Source organism: Symphalangus syndactylus, chromosome 18 (assembly GCF_028878055.3).
Source record: "Symphalangus syndactylus isolate Jambi chromosome 18, NHGRI_mSymSyn1-v2.1_pri, whole genome shotgun sequence".
NCBI lineage: Eukaryota > Metazoa > Chordata > Mammalia > Primates > Hylobatidae > Symphalangus > Symphalangus syndactylus.
The window spans coordinates 56,110,409-56,127,532 of record NC_072440.2 but is presented as its reverse complement, the minus strand read 5'-3'; the positions used below and the strand labels follow the sequence as shown (position 1 = coordinate 56,127,532).

Genomic DNA, 17,124 nt, shown 5'->3' with positions numbered 1-17,124 from the left:
AGCAAAGATAGAGTAATCTGCAGTAACTGAGTGGTGGCTGCCCCCTTTACAGAGGTATAAGTTCTCAACTTGCCACAGTCTGCACCATTCCACTTTGTGCTGTGCCTGGTCCATTTTACTCACTGATATTACCCAATCTCTGAAGGTGTTTAAGTTTGACCATTGACCTCTCATTTCATAGTGAACATCAGAGAGGTGAAAGGATTCACCCGAGATCACTCAGCAAGTGTGCAGTGTTAGCAAGTTAGCAGTAAGTCAAAACTAGGCCTTAAGGCTCTTGTCACTTCAGAGCAGGACTCTTACTGCCATGCAGCTACCTCTCTCACCAGGTGGTCCAAGGCATTTGGTTGTCTTTGGCTTTGGTGGTTGTGGGGAGGGGTGGATCAGAGATGCCCTGGGCCACGTTGGCTCTAGGCCACATGCAAGCAAGCTGGAAACTGAATTGCCTCTGCGGCTGCAGAAGACTAATTTCTATATTGATATTTGGAAAAACTAACAGCTAGAAAACACCAAACTCATTCTTAAAAATACGATCATATTAAATGACGTTACATGCATCATTTATATATTGCTCACAGCGCCAGCATCTTCAAATATGGTTTTAATTTTAGTAGATATCTTGCTAGGGGGAGCACATTTCTAAGTTATCCAGATATAGGGCCCTCTTTCCTTCTCTTTCTGTCGACATGCAACCAGATGCTTTGTGGAGTTAAAGTTGACATTTATTTAAATGCCTCTTGGTGTCTGGTTTTTTCACCTTTAATTTAGGGTTTTCTATCTGGGATGTAAAAGAATCACTTGGAGGGATTTTTCAAAATACCAATGGCCAGGCCACTATCCAGTCAATCAGAGGCAAAATCTCCTTGGATGGGACCTAGAAGTCTTTACAGTTTTCCAGCATTTTAATGAACATCCCTGATTAAGACCCACCGGGTCTTAAGAGTGTGGCATATGCATTATTCAAGTTCCTAGAGGCTCTCTAAAACAAACAAAAAAAATCTGCTTTATTCTCTGCCTGGTGTTGATGCGTCAGTCTCTTTAGCCGTTAGTCTGATCCTAGAAATTTATGGTCATAATTTGATGAGCAATGTTGGGAATGGCTTCTTTTTTTTTTTTCGTTTTGAGACAGAGTCTCACTCTGTCAACCAGGCTGGAGTGTAGTGGCGCGATCTCCGCTCACTGCAACCTCCACCCCAATACTTTCATTTTTAAATATTATTTATGGCATCCAGATTTGCATAAGATGGACTGCGTCAATGGCCATGCCCTTTATAAATCAATATTCTTAAGTTCTGCAAGTTCAGTTTCCTACAGAGCCAAATCACATCCTACTCATCAGCAAGGCGGGTAGACATCGTTTTCACAATCACTTCTAATTTTCCACCATTATAAAAAAAAAAAAGTAATCAATTTCTTATTGTAAAATAAACAATTTACTTTTCCAGGACCCACTGCCTCCCCGCTCCCTTTTTTTTTTTCAAACGACCTTGAACCCTTTGTCACGAGTCAGTTGCCAAGAGAAGCCTGTTTGTTGGTTTCAGAGCAGTTCATGCAGACACAGATCACTTCCTCTGAGAATTCATTTGCTTCCCCAGGATGGAATCTGGCTAGGCCCCTGACCTTGCTGGTCACATGGGCCGGGGCATCCATCAGTCATACCCTGGACTCCTATCTGTGTCTAAACACCACACCTCACCCCCAACTGCACGGCAGCCACTTGCATAGCACTCTGGGAGGGCTCTGGGCATGAGCAGCGAGGACTCCATCAACAGCTCCCCCAAATAAGCCCTGCTAATGAGGGTGGCTTGAGAAGCAGCTTTGATGTGCTCCTAGATCCAGTTGCAAAACAGAACTAAAGTTAAGGCCTCTGCACAGCACTGTGTTCTAACTTTGAAGTATTCTTACTCTAGTGTCCTGTGTGGTGGTATTGGAATTGTCCATTGCTAAGACTCAGAGGAGAAAAGCACTTAGCATCGCAGGACTTGGAGCACTGGTGCTTAGGCAACCCTTCATTCATTCGTCGGATGTGTGTTAAGGCCCAGGCCCAGGGCAGGGGTTGGGGATTCTCCTCTCACACAGCACGTGGGTGGCAGGACCAACACCGGGTCTGATCTCCCAGCTGGGGGCACAGGCTGCTAACCCCAGGCCTGGAATCTGTCAGATGCCCTTCCTGTGCTGACTTTACTTAGACAAGCCTCCTGACCTTCCCGCAAAGATCATGTGTGATTTGCAGGGGTTCTGGCCGCTTGAAAGGTTCCTGAGAAAGTACATGCAATGAGGACAGAGCTTGCAGAGGGAGGGCAGGCATGCAGAAGGCTCTGTGTGCAGCCCCAGACCTGGGCACCTTCGTCACCATCCTCACCCCGCCTCTGGGTGTGCAGATAGGGAGCAGGTCTCCTGTGTTATGGCCCAAGCAGGGCTGTCAGGACACTGAGAACATTCCCTTCTCCCGCAGGAGAGAGAGTTCCAAGGTGCCCCACATCATGTGCCAGGGCGTGGAGGAGATCAAGCACCGAGGGATGGAGGAGGTGGGCATCTACCACGTGTCTGGAGTGGCCGCAGACATCCAGGCACTGAAGGCAGCCTTCAACGTCAGTGAGTGTCGGCCTGCGCTGGGCGGGATGGAGGTGTGGGCAGTGGTGTCCGAGATGAGATCCCAGAGTGCTCCATGGCCCAGGCATGTCACATCCTTCTCTCTGTCTTTTCTTCATTTACTGTGTTATTATTTTTAAAAAAGAGAAAACAAGAGTTGTACAAACAGCTTCTATAGAAGTCAGTTTTTACACCATCGTACCCACTCATGCCACTTGGTGGGGTGGACCAGGGGCTTCTGTGGGGCCTTGGTCTTCCTGCCTTGGGGGTGAACAGGAGGTGGAAGCCCAGGACTCAGTGCAGTATGTCCACTGCCCTGTGTGAGGATGAGGTGGGCAGAGGGCACTGATGAAATTCAGCTCAGGCCGGGGCTGCAGCATCTCGGCCTCCATCTCACCAACCCTCACAGGCTTTGAAGGACCCGGACCTGCCTCAAATGCCAGGGGAGGGCACTGAGACCCCAGAGGGTCCTTCCCAGTATCTTCAAAGCAACAGGATTTTGTGCCTGCAGACCCTTCTTTGCAGCACACACCACCCACCCTGACCAGGATCCCTAGAGTGCCCAGCATCCCTGGGAGGGCCCTGTGGTAGTTTCACCTCCCTCTGGGGGCCCAGAATGGAGCTGGCCTGTGGTGAGGATGTAAGCACCAATGGCCAATTGGGTCCAAAGGAAGACACAGGTTCAAACACTGAAACCAATCAGATTCTCCCATGGCCTTCCTGCTATCAGAAGATACTGGTGCAGGGGTGGTTGCTATGCACAGGGCAGAGCCACCCAATCCCCATGCAGGCACTGCATCCTGCCACACTGGCCTCCTCCTGGCCATCACATCAGGCCAAGCAGGGAAGAGGAATGGGAATGCTCACGCACCCCCATCAACTCTGCAGACACAGAACCATGCACAGCTCTTGGGAGGAGTCGGATGAGCTGCTCAAAGCCTGGGAGGGACCCGCACAGTGGTCAGTGTGGCAGGGACGGTGCTTTAGCCAAGGCAGGGATAGCGGGTGACTCACTCGGGATCCTCAAGGAGGCTGCTGCATTTCCGTGCTCTTCCCAGATAACAAGGATGTGTCGGTGGTGATGAGCGAGATGGACGTGAACGCCATCACGGGCACGCTGAAGCTGTACTTCCATGAGCTGCCCGAGCCCTCTTCACTGACGAGTTCTACCCCAACTTCGCAGAGGGCATCGGTGAGCACTGGAGGCCTTGGCCTCATGGGAGACGTCTCCTCCACGTGCACTGCTGCCCTTGGAGGCTGTGAAAAGTGAGGTGTGGGAACCCGAGCTGTGCCCCCTCTGCCATGGTCGGCATTTTAACCCAACCTCAGAAAGCAGGGGACCAGAACCGAGCCTGTCCTGGAAGGCCTTGCCTATCCCCAGAGGGCTCCCCATCCGCATTTCTCAAGGAGGCCAAGTGGGTGAAATGGTCAGCACTGCCGTGCTGTGGGGTCCTAAAGTCTGCGGTCCTTCCTGCCGACCAGGGCTGAAGGAGGGTGCCCAGGTGCTCTAGCCACGGGTCCTGGTCCAGCCAAGCATGGTTTCAAACATGACCTGACCCTTAGTCAACCTGGAGGCTGATGTCTAGAGGGGGCACTGGCGCCTGCAGCACCTGTAGCCTCTGCATCACCTTTAGGGCAGGTCTGCCTCCCAGGCCCATGCACAGAGGACCTGCTCTCCCAGCCTCCAGGTGCCCCTGTGGTGTCCAGGACAACAAGGGGGTCTCTGCGTAGTTGGTGGGGCTGGGACCCTCCCACTTCCCACCTCCTTGTGTCCCTCACTCCCCTGTTTCATTCCATGCTGAGTCTCCCCTGCCTTGGGCTTCCCTGGGGAGGGGGTGGTGGCAGGAGTTGTCTAAGGGCAGCACTGCCCATGAGCGGCTGCTCTCGCGGCTCCTCCTGCTGCTGTTCACCGGGTGCTGCTGACCCCTGCGAGGTAGAGAAAAGGCGTTCAGGTGGTTCACACCCCACACAGGGTCCTCACTGGTGGCCAGCGCTGTGTGTGTGACAATGATGACAAGCCTAAACTGCACAAGGACTCATGTCCCGGGCGCTCCATGTGACCACCTCCGGAGAGGTCTCTGGCTTGTTGTGACCCCAAGGAGTAACCCACCGCCTCTTGCAGCTCTTTCAGACCCAGTTGCAAAGAACAGCTGCATGCTCAACGTGCTGCTGTCCCTGCCAGAGGCCAACCTGCTCACCTTCCTTTTCCTTCTAGACCACCTGAAAAGGTAGCCCAGCTCTCCCGTGGCTGCCTGGGGCACCAAGTCCCCAGGCCGCGGGGTGCCCCTCTGCTCCCACCAGACCCCCAACACCGAGGACCTTTTCCCCTGACCCCTGTCTGCAATCACTCACTGCCTCTGGCGACTAGTGCCACTGCCACTCCCGCCCCTGCCTCTCCTCTTTGCCACCCTCCTCCCTCTGCACAGTGGCCTTAAAAAAGAGCTCAGAGCTTTGGCCATGGCCAGCAGAGCACTTGGACCCCCCTCTTCCCTCCCAGTCACATCATAGAGGAGACCACCCCACCAGCCCAGAGTTGGCCCCTTGTCCTGGGCCACTGGGACCCAGAAGTACCACGGCTGGAGTCAGCTTGCAGCACAGACAGGGTCGAGGTCACTCCCTCCCTGAGGACTCCAGCACGGCCCAGCCCCTCTTCCTCTCTCCTAGTGGTGGTGTTGAAACAGCACCCTCTGCTTCAGTCCTCTACAGGGTGGCAGAGAAGGAGGCAGTCAATAAGATGTCCCTGCACAACCTCGCCACTGTCTTTGGCCCCACGCTGCTCCGGCCCTCCGAGAAGGAGAGCAAGCTCCCTGCCGACCCCAGCCAGCCCATCACCATGACCGACAGCTGGCCCTTGGAGGTCATGTCTCAGGTATGGGAAGACAGTCTCGAGCCCATGCCACCCCAGCCTGACAGAGGTGGCCTCTGCCTGCCCCACCCCCAGTCCTGCCCATCTTCCTACTTGCATCGTATGTGGTGGTGGCTGAGATTCAGAGAGAGGGACTTCCCTAGGTCTGCATGGATGGGAGTGATAGGGGGTGCCCACGCCACCTCCTGGTCCTGCTGGTGCACCTTGCTGGGGGCTTAAAACCACCCCAAGTGTTTGGGTGTGGTGGCTCATGCCTGTAATCCCAGCACTTTGGGAGGCCGAGGCAGGACAACCGAACCCAGGTGTTTGAGACCAGTCTGGGCAATGTAGCAAACCCCGTCTCTAGAAAAAATACAAAGAAAAATTAGCCAGGCATTGTGGCACACATCTGTAATCCTAGGTACCTTGGAGGCTGACACAGGAGGATTGCTTGAGCCCAGGAGTTAGAGGCTGCAGTGATCCATGATGCAGCCGCTGTACTCCAGCCTAGGGGACAGAGCAAGGCCCTGTGCATCTCTAAAATAAACAACCCCCCCCACCCAACAAGTCATGCCTTGTCAGGACCCCACCCCACCCCCGTCTCACTGTAAGGGGTTCATGACACCAGCAGGGGTTTCTAGCACCTGAGGTGGACTTGGAGGCTTGGGCCCCAAAGACCTCCCCACCAGCAGCTGTGAGCCCCTCTCTGAGCCACTCTCCTCTTCCCCGCTCTGCGAGGGCAGGTCCAGGTGCTGCTGTACTTCCTGCGGCTAGAGGCCATCCCTGCCCTGGATAGCAAGAGACAGAGTATCCTGTTCTCCACTGATGTCTAAAGGTCCCAGTCCATCCCCTGGAGGCAGACAGACGGCCTGGAAAACTCTGGCTAATCAAGGCCATCTGTAGAGTGGGAATCAAGATTTTCTGAGGCATCCTTGGGACGTCCCCAAGTGTCAGGCCATCTGCCAAGAGACAGCGGCCCAAAGCAGAAGGACAGGTGGCCTGGGTAGATCCCGCCCAGGTCTGAAAGCCCCAGGCTGGCCTCAGACTGTGGGTTTTCTATGTGGCCACCCGAGGGCGCCCCAAGCCAGTGCATCTCGGAGTCCAGGCCTGGCCCTGGGAGACAGGGTGAAGGGAGTGGTTTTTATGAACTTAGCTTACAGAGTTTAAAAGATTTCTACTGGATCACTTGTTGAGATGTGCCCTCTCTGGGGAGAAGGGAACGTGACCGGATTCCTTCAATGTTGTATCTGGAATAAACGCTGCTGCTTCATCCTGTGGGGCCGTGGCCTGTGTGGGTGGGGCCTCTTCCATTTCCCTGACTTAGAAACCACACTCCACTTAGAACAGGGTTGGAGAGGCTTAGTCAGCACTGGGGAGCGTTTCGACTCCATTCTTGGCTTTCTTCTTTTTCTTTCCAGAAGGATTTTTGTGCAGAAATGGGTCTTTTGTTGCTGCGTTTGTCCTCGTTGGAAGGCAGCTCCAGGAGGCCTGTGAAATGTCGGGGGACAGGACCCCCAGGGAGGGAATCCCAGGCTACGTACTTCAGGGTTCATTCTCCAGGGAGAGCGACCTCATCCCCCGATCCTGACCGCCCTTCCGGCCCACGGTCTCCTGTTTGGCTTCCACAGGCCTGGACTTCTCTGGCTTCTCTGCCCACACACTCCCTGCCCCAAGTGTCCCTGCCCCTGCCCCAGTACAGGTGACTTCATTTCTGTCCTCTCAGCTCGGTGGACTCACTCAACTTTTGTAAAAGTCTCCACCTGGTGGTAGCAGCTTGCTGATGACTTGTTTTAAAACTTTCATCCTAAATAACCTTTTGATACTTGAATATTTTTAAGTTTTATATGTAGTTTCTAATTTTTTTTCCTAACAGATTCAGATACCTAAGAAGATGCTAGAATGTATTCCCTGGACAATCCGTGTCCTGGCAGCATTTGGTCTTCCTCTAAGCGCCTGGCTTTGGTGTTCTCAGGAGTGGGTTCTGGTCTCTGCAGAATAGGATACGTGGAGGGTTAGGAAGGGGCCAGGCCTAGAGATGGGAGACTCCCTCCCGGAGCAGGTGGAGGCACAGGACCATTTGCTACCCCATCTGCCAGCACCTGAGGGGGAGCCCAGGCATTCTTTGTAAACCCTCCTGACCACCTGGCTAAAGAAAACGAAAGCATGGAGGACGCCAAGTATTTTCAAGAAATAACCCCATGAACACTGCATCACTTTTGTAGAAAGAGGGTCTTGGGGCAGGCAGAGGAGAGAAGGGAGAGTAAACTGAGAGCCAAGTTTCCAGATGGTCCTGCAGGAGGAGAGGATGCAGCTGCCCAGAGGGAAGCAGGATCACATTTAAGGAAGTGTGTGGGGTCCCTGGGTGACATCAGCACCCAGTGCGACTCTGGCAACCGCTCCCAAGGTGGGAGGAGTGGGTGCCCCTGTGTGTCAGTGGGCAGCTCCTGCTGAGCCCGCAGCTCACTGGGGAGCCTGACAGCGGGGCCATGCGCCTGACACTCCTCTCTGCTTGTGGACCTGGCGAGGCAGGGAGCAGAAAACAGAGCCACTTGAAGGCTTTCTGTCTGCCTCTGTGTGCAGTGTGGATTGATTTGTGCTTTTTTCTTGCTGGGAGAGCACAGCCACCATTTACAAGCAGTGTCACCCTAGTGAGTGGTGAGGACAGAACAGGAGCCTCTGCTCTCTGTACCTATCTGGGCCCGGTGGGCTCCCCTGTCCTGGCTTCCATCTCTGTCTCAGCGACCATCCAGCCCTGCGCAGGAACACATGTTGCTTAGAAAAGCCAAATCCAGCCCTTGTCTCGGTCTCCTCTGGTCTCATGATGTGCATCTGTTACCTTGAAACTGGAAACCAGTCTATCAATCTGGCCAATGTTTGTTCCCTCTCCAACCTCCTTCCCCATATGACTTTTTATTTATGTAGGATGTCTGTTGTCTAACGATGGGAATGACCACACTTTTCCATGTTCTAAAAGTGCTCCTCTCCCGCAGGGCCCCAGGGCTGATGGTTGCTTTGGGTCTACAGCTACGTCTTACCCGCCTCCTGGCTCGAAAGCCTGTGTGGTGGCAAAGCCAGTGTGGGGCTGGGGAACGCGGCGTTCTCCAGGAAGGGGACCCGGCTCTCCTTCTGCAATGCAGGCAAAGGCCTAGATGCCAGTGTGACCTCACACAAGGCATGGCTTCCAGACTCCCCAACCAGAAGTGATGCTTTTTTGCCTCGGGCCCTGGGTTTGAAGCAGCCTGGCTTTCTCTCGGTAAGTGGCTGGTGTCTTAGCAGCTGCAATCTGAGCTCAACCACCTACACACCACCGTGGGGGAAAGAACTGCCGACACTTTCATTAAAAAGTTTCCTGAGACGACTTTCGTGCATGTTGATTTCATGATGAGCGCCGCTGGGAAGAAGCCCTGAGCCGGTGGGGTGGGGCTGGAAGCGGCAGGTGCAATGATGGGGCTGGGTGCCCAGGAGGCCTCAGTGCTCAATCAGGCCATGGTGGCCAAGCCCAGGCTGTAGGGACGGCTGGCCTGGGAGGTGTGGGTGAGCACAGGCAGGCGCCAGCTGGGCAGTGTTAGGATGCTGGAGCAGCATCCGTAACTCCACTGAGTGGGGTAGTCTGGTTGGGGCAGGGACCGCTGTTGCTTTGGCAGAGAGAGATGATCCCCACCTTGGAGAGGCTGTTCTGACTCTGCAGGTGGGACAGGGACAGATGGCCACCAGGGTGACCCAGCTGGTCTTCCTTTGCTGTGCTGAGCCCTGGGACATGGAGGATTCCCACCACACACAGCCTGGGCCCGGGTTCTTACCTGTGGCCACCGCTCTGGCATGAGCCCGTCAGTCTTGGGTGGTTTCTGCCTGGTCTGGGATTTGGTGTTGCTGCTGAGTCCAGCCTTTCCACCACCTCCGCATGGGCCTTGGGTGTTGTCAGCTGCCTTCCACCTTGGCTTCAGTAGCTCACCCAGCTTACAGGGGAGCTGCCCTGGGCTGGAGATGGGCACGCACCCTGGGTCCTACTTGAAGGAATGCAGCTTGAGGAGACCCGGCCACATCCACTGGGCCACAGGTTGCCCTCGGCAATGCCCACATCAGCCGTCAGCCTGAGCCTCCCCAGGAGAGCAAGGCTCACACGACAAAGGCTGCCCGTGGCCTTTGTCAATGAGGTGGCTGAGCCCAGCCAGGACCTTTCTCGGACTCCCAGGATGTGGCTGTGCTCGTGAGTGGCCTGGTCAGCCCTCTGGGGGTGAGAGGGGCTTGTCACAGGGGCCCCTGCCTGCAGTGTGACCCTTCCCAGCTTCTCTCAGCAGCCCTGCCTGCGGAGTGTCACCACCACCATGATCATTTCCCTGACACTGCGAGGGTGTGGGGACGTCCTGGGTAGAGACAGGGCCCGTGGCAGCAGCAGGCTCAGGGGCGCCCTGCACTGGTGGGCTGGCGTTCTGGTGGAGACCACACCAAGGGCTGCACAAGGGGAGGAGCCTCCACCCTGGCCTCTCCGCAGGCCTCAGCAACCCCTCCCACAGGCAGAAGGGTTGACACTGGGTCCTACCCTCACTGCAAGAGCTACGAGTGCCATGTGCTGTTTTGTCCAATCTGGTGTCTGAAGGGCAGGAAAGGGCTGCTGCTGGCCCATTTCTGAGTGTTCAGCACCTAAGGGTGACAGCACTGTCTGTCCCTACCCTCCGGGTCCTGTTTGAAAATCAAACCCATGCTCACAGGCCGATTTGTTTTTTCTTTCAGAGACAGAGTCCCACTTTGTCACCCAAGCTGGAGTGCAGTGGTGCGATTATAGCTCAATGCAGCCTCCAATCCCCGGACTCAAGGGACCCTCCTGCCTCAGCCTGCCAAGTAGTTTGGACTATAGCTGTGTGCCATTGCACCTGTTTTCTTCTTATTTTGTAGACATGGGGTCTGGCTATGTTGTCCAGGCTATTCTCAAAATTCCCAGCCTCAAGCAATCCTCCCGCCTCGGCCTCTCAAAGGTTGGGATTACAGGTGTGAGGCAAGGCACCCAGCTCAGCCACAGAGCCCTGTTGCATCTCTCTTACTAGGAGCAAGAGCTGACTGCCCCCTCATCCCCATTCCAGAGTGTTGGGGCTGTGTTCAGCCGAGGCTGGGCCACTGGCATGGCCCAGAGAGCGGGATCATTCACGGCTGCCCCAAATCTGAGGTCATTCCACCTCGACAAGACTCCCTCATCCAATCCCTTTACTTGACAGCTGGGGAAACCAATGCGCACAGAGCCCCCCCAGCTCACTCGGGGTCTCAGAGCTGATCCATGAGCAGAGGCTGAGATCCTGAGATCTTGTCCCCCAGCATCCCCGTAAGCTTGCTCCCTTTCTGCTGAAAGAGATGGTGCTGGACCTCGACCGGCAGCCCTGGCCTGGACATGACTGTGCTTGTGCAGGTATTCAGGCCGAGATGCCCCGGCATCATATTTTTTTCTTTTTTTGAGACGGTGTCTCACTCTCTCACCCAAGCTGGAGAGCAGTGGCATGAAATTGGCTGACTGCAACCTCTGCCTCCTGGTTAAAGTGATTCTTCTTCCTCAGCCTTCGAAATAGCTGGGACTACAGGCTTGTACAACCACACCTGACTAATTTTTGTATTTTTACTAGAGACGGGGTTTCCCCATGTTGGCCAGGCTCGTATCGAACTCCTGACCTCAGGGGATCCACCTGCCTTGGCCTCCCAAAGTGCTAGGATTACAGGTGTCAGCCACTGCGTCATTTACATGTAGTGAGAGGCCGGGCGCGGTGGCTCATGCCTGTAATCCCAGTACTTTGAGAGGACGAGGCTGTCAGATCACCTAAGGTCTGGAGTTCGAGACCATTCCCCGGCCAACGTGGTGAAACTGTGTCTCTACAAAAAAATAGAAAAAATTATCCCTGCGTGGTGGTGCGTATCTGTAGTCCCAGTTACTCAGGAGGCTGAGGCATTAGAATCGCTTAAACCTCGGAGGCAGAGGCTGCAGTGAGCTGAGATGGCGCCACTGTACTCCAGCCTGGGTGACAGAGCAAAACCTTGTCTCTAAATAATTAAATAAATAAATATGGCCAAGCACTGTGCCTTAGGCCCATAATCCCAACACTTTGGGGGCCAAGGCAGGTGGTCCCTGAGGTCAGGAGTCTGAGACCAGCCTGGCCAAGACGGTGAAACACTGTCTCTACTAAAAATACAAAAATTAGCCAGGCGTGGTGGCAGGCACCTGTAATCCCAGCTACTCGGGACACTGAGGCAGGAGAACCACTTGAACCTGGAAGGCAGAGGTTGCAGTGAGCTGAGATTGCACCACTGCACTCTAGCCTGGGCAATGGAGCAAGACTCCATCTCAAATAAATAAATTAATAAATACAGAGCAAGATTCTGTCTCAAAGAAATAAATAAATGTACACCTGTAATCCTAGCACTTTGGGAGGCTAAGACAGGTTGATCACCTGAGGTCAGGAGTTCGAGACCAGCCCGACCAATATAGCAAAACCCCATCTCTACTAAAAATACAAAAATTAGTCGGGCGTTGTGACATGTGCCTGTAGTCCCAGCTACTCGGGAGGCTGAGACAGGAGAATTACTTGAACGCAGGAGGTGGAGGTTGCATTCAGCCGAGATCTCGCCACTGCATTTCAGCCTGGGTGACAGAGTGAGACTCTGTCTCAAAAGGAATAAATAAATAAAATACAAAATAAAAAAATAAATGTAGTAAGATTGCAGAGTCATGCTGCGGAAGCGTGCTGGTCCTATCTATGTAGTGAAGGCTGATTTCATACACAAATGTCACAAGAACTTTTTTTTGTTTTTTCTTGTTTTTTTTTTTTTTGAGACGGAGTCTCCTCCGTCACCCAGGCTGGAGTGCAGTGGTGCGATCTCGGCTCACTGCAAGCTCTGCCTCCTGGGTTTATGCCATTCTCCTGCCTCTGCCTTCTGAGTAGCTGGGGCTACAGGCGCCGGCCACCACGCCCAGCTAATTTTTTTGTATTTTTAGTAGAGGTGGGGTTTCACCATGTTATGCAGGATAGTCTCGATCTCCTGACCTCGTCATCCACCCGCCTCAGCCTCCCAAAGTGCTAGGATTACAGGCGTGAGTGACTACATCTGGCCACAAGAACTTTTATACCCACCCCTGAAAGAAAGCCCTGATTGCCTTCTGAAGAAGCGGTACATGGACTAACACATGGGCTATCCCAGACAGCTCCGGAAAAATAAACAGAAAACAGAAAATGACACACTAAGCCCTTGAGTCCAAAATGCCCTTCCCCAGAGCAGCTGCCAGAAGACAGGGAGCAGGATCTGGTTGGAGGTCACTTCTGGGTGAGGGGGAGAATGGTCAGACCCGGGGCAGGGGTGTTGGAGCCTGGTTGGCCTCACTGGAACAGAAGAGAGCTGCTTCATGATGCTCAGCTGACAGGCAGAGCCTTGCACAACCCAAGTTCTCACGGTACAGAGAGGCCAGCCAGCGCGGGGACAAAGACACACACGCACTGAAATGGTTTCCTGGAAGACAGGGCCCAGTTGCATCTCTCAAATGGGACCAGATTGGAAGGGAGACCAGCTGCTTTGGGCAAATGAGGCCACTTCTGAATGAGCTCCCAAACTAGATGGTGCCGAGGGCCCTGGACCTGGCAGTTGGGCTGGACGTGGCACGGCCCTGTATTCCAGGAAACGGCATCTCAGTGCTTGTCTGGCCAGTTCTCCAAAAGAACCATCCACAGGCCATTTCTCCATTCCCCTCCTATGCACAGAATGGGCCGGGCCTGACCAGAAACTCTCCCTTAGGGTTTTCAGTCACTGCCAAAACTTGAGCCCAGCAGTGAGGATGTGATGTTAAAATGTGACTCTGTGCCAGGCAGTGGCTCATGCTTGTCGACCCAGTGCTTTTGGGAGGCTGAGCTGGGAGGATCAATTGAGATCAACAGTTCAAGGCCAACCTGAGGAACATAGATCTCTACAAACAAATAAAAACTAGCCAGCTCTGGTGACATGCACTGCTAGTCTCAGCTGCTCAGAAGGCTGAAGTGGCTTCAGCCCAGGAGTTCGAAGCTGCTGCTATGATCGTGCCACTGTATTCCAACACGAAAGATACAGCAAGACCATGTCTTGAAACAAGGAACAAATAAACTAGGTATAGAAGAAACATACCTGAAAATGGCAGGGCTGAGTGCAGTGGCTCACGAGTGTAATCCCAGCACTTTGGGAAGCTGAGGTGGGTGGATCACCAGATGTCAGGAGTTGGAGACCAGCCTGGCCAACGTGGTGAAACCCCATCTCTACTAAAAGTATGAAAACTAGCCAGGCGTGGTGGCATGCGCCAGGTATCCCAGCTACTCGGGAGTCTGAGGCAGGAGAATCGCTTGAACCCAGGAGGCGGAGGTAGCAGTGAGCCAAGATCACATCATTGCACTCCAGCCTGGGCGGCAAGAGCGAGACTCTGTCTCAAAAAACACAAACAAACAAAACAACATGCCTGAAAATAATAAAAGCTGATACGACAAAGCCATAGCTAACCTACTACAGAATGGGGAAAAGTTGAAAGCATTTCCTCTGTAAACAGGAACAAGACGAGGATGCCCGTTCTCACCACTCCTAGTCGACATCACACAATCAGGCAAGAGAAGACAATAAAAGGCATCCACACTGGAAAAGAGGACGTCGAATTCTTCTTGTCTGATGAAGATGTGATCTTGGATCTAGAAACATGTAAAGGCTCCACCAGAAAACCCCTAGACCTGATAAATAAATTAATACAGTCATTTGCAGAATACAGAATCAACAACAACAACAACAAAATCAGCAGCATTTCTATGCACCAATAATGGTCTGGTTGGGAAAGAAATTAAGAAGGCAATCCCATTTACAATAGCAACAACATGGAAAAATGTATGCCACAGAAGAGATTTTACCAAGGAGGTGAAAGATTTCTACAAGGAAAACTACAAAACACTGATGAATATATTTAAGAGGGCAGAAAGAAATGGACAATCATTTCATGCTCATGGAAGGAATTCATAGCATTAAATTGACCATACTGCCCGAAGCAGTCTAGAGATTCAATACAACCCCTACCAAAATACCAATGTCATCACTCACAGAATTGGAAAGTCCTACAATTCATAAAAAGGAACCAAAAAAGACCTCAAAGACCCAAAGTCAGGCTCAGCAAAAACAACAAAACTAGAGGCATCCCATTTCACTGCAAATTAGAACTACAAAATTTTTGACAAGTGCATAGTAGCCAAAATAGTATAATCCTAGCATAAAACTAGACACTTAGATCAATGGGACAGATGAGAGAACCCAGAAAGACAGACACATATTCACAGCCAATTGATCTTTCACAGAGCCGACAGAAACACACACTGGGGAAAGGACACCCTCTTCAATGAATGGTACTAGGAGGGTTGGATGGCCACATGCAGAAGAATGAAACTGGACCCATATCTCTCAGTATATAGACAAATCACTTCGAGACAGTTTCAAGACTTAAATGTGAATGTTAAGATACGAAACTACAAAAATCTTGGAAGGAAACCTAGAGAAAACTCTTCTGGATCTCACTCTAAGCAAGGAATTTATGATGGGCTCAAAAGCCCCACATGGAGAAGGATGATCTGGAGGATGGCCCACTGGACCTGTGTCCAGCAGAACTCCTGACAGCGCATGAGGGAGCCTTAGAGGCCAGGTTCTTCCTTGCTGTGCCCACACGGGAAGTGGGGTTGCTAGGGTCAGAAGCCGGGCCAGACTTGCACGTGAAGCCTGCCTTGTTTGCAGTGGCACTGGATCCCCGACTTGCAATTGCGGGCGTCGGCTTAAATGGTCCCCTAGGGGTGTGATGGAAAGTAAAGACAAAAGTGCCCCCAACAGAGTTGCTCCCCGTGCCAGGTCCCGCGGTCACCATGGAAGTGCGCTGCCTTGGGGGCCCCCTGGTGTTCAGGACCCACCCCCCCGTGCCCTATTACCATTGGGCCTTTCTCTTTAAAGGGTTTCTTCTGACGGAATGCAGACCTGGGTCCACCTCACTACTCTCAATTTCCATGGGTGTGGCTGGAGGGCTGGAACTGGCTCCAGAAGTGCCAGGGCTTGGGCTTCTCATGTCCACATCCATGCTTGCAGCTAGGAAGGGGGCCGGAATCAGCGAGGTGACCTGGGCTGAGTCCTGGGAATGGGAAGAGGTGGCAGGAAGGGGATCTGAGGAGAACAGGGGGCCTGATGGTCTGCGCTTCCTCCCAGACACAGGAGCTGTAGAGGGGACCTCTGCAGCAGATGTTAGGGGGGCCACTGGGCCCAGGCAGTCTTGGGACTTGTGTCTCTCCTGCTGTGCATCCATACTGGGTGCTTTAGAGACAGCAGGCAGACCAGAAGCCCCTGTTGCAAGTGAGGACGAAGCGTGGGAAGGCCGTGAGGCTCTGCAGTCCCAGATGGCCTTGGGCTCGCCCCGCAGTACACTGTTGATGCTCTCGAACGCAGCCTCCTTCTCCCGGGCCAGGTCTTCAGCAGTGACCCGGAACCCCAGCTCTAAGGGAGGCGGCAGCATCAGGGGCTCCCCTCGCCTGCGTGGCAGCAGGGGAAACTTGCGTCTACGGGGCCTAGAGGCCTGGGATCTGGGGGAGCCATTCCTGGGGGCAAGTGTCTGCCCTGGTGCTATATCTGCCGCCTTTTCATACCGGGTGTGACCCGAAGAGACAGCCTGAGGCCTGTCCTCACTCGCTGTCTTTGAGGACCTGATGGTCAGCTGGCAGTGGGATGAGGCTGACCCCCTCCTCCGCTTTAGCCACGGGAAGCCTCCCGTGGAGCTGTAGGAGCTGGAGATCGCATTGCGTTTTGTGCACGAGCTCGTCCAGGAGGTCTGGGATCTCTCATTATATCTGACTTCTGACCTCTGGGCATGGAGGTCTCTCTGCAGAGGCCCGGGCCTGGGCACAAAGGGAGAGAGGCCTCCATTGTCCCGCAGGGGCCTAAATGCAGAGCGTGCATCCCTGGTGACCTCGGGGACTCTTCTCTGATAATCAGGACTCTCTTGGACTCTAGGGTCCTTGTCCTGCTCAGGCATCCCTGCCCCACTCTCCTTGAGGGCCCTCAACACTACCTTCCCTGGACACAAGTGTGGGGACGGCCGGGTGTTGTGGGCCCCAAAGGGGTGACTTCCTGCTCCTGGGCCCCACAGAGAGTCCTTGTGCTCAGTGCAGTGGCTGAGCTGGAGGATGCCCTGGAACTCGGAGCACACAGCACTGGCTTGCTGTGGTACCTGTGCCATGAAACTGAAGGCAGGATCACCAGGAAGGAACACAGGGCTTGCAGGATCACGGAAAACCTTCTTACAGTTATCTGGATAGCACTGATGCCAAGTGTCCGGGTGCTTGTAGGATGGCCTGCCATTCAGTCCAGGGGCAGGAGCAACCGGGAGATCCCACAAGCAAAGTGAACTGGGGGATGGGCTGAACGGGCTCCAGGCAACTGAGCCCTCCTGGGAGGTCCTCGGCTTGGGCCCGGACAGGAATGACGGGCACAAAGTGCCCAGGTAACCACTCCTGGGAGCAGTGGGGAACCGTCGGATGATTGAACTCTCGAGAGCTGGGCTCTGAGCGTCCACGTCGAGCTGCCAACTCGGCCAACCGCTAAGCCAGCAGTTTCTTCAGTTGCCGGGCAACGCGCCTTTTAAACCTGAGGGAGTGGCTGCGCGTGCAAAGAACCCGCGCGAGTGA

General features: G+C 53.8%; 1 protein-coding gene and 1 pseudogene across 1 annotated transcript; one reads left to right on the top strand and one right to left on the bottom strand.

Annotated features, from left to right (window-relative positions):
• Positions 1-2,306: 2,306 nt before the first annotated feature.
• On the top strand, positions 2,307-6,707 carry LOC129467485 (breakpoint cluster region protein-like; annotated as a pseudogene).
• A 6,890-nt stretch (positions 6,708-13,597) lies between these two features.
• LOC129468273 (putative POM121-like protein 1) lies at positions 13,598-16,796 on the bottom strand. Its single transcript, XM_055253634.2, has 2 exons — positions 15,382-16,796; positions 13,598-13,853 (listed from the first exon to the last, which is right to left on the bottom strand). Coding segments are annotated over exons 1-2 (1,296 nt in total). The 5' UTR covers positions 16,677-16,796; the 3' UTR covers positions 13,598-13,852.
• Positions 16,797-17,124: the final 328 nt, after the last annotated feature.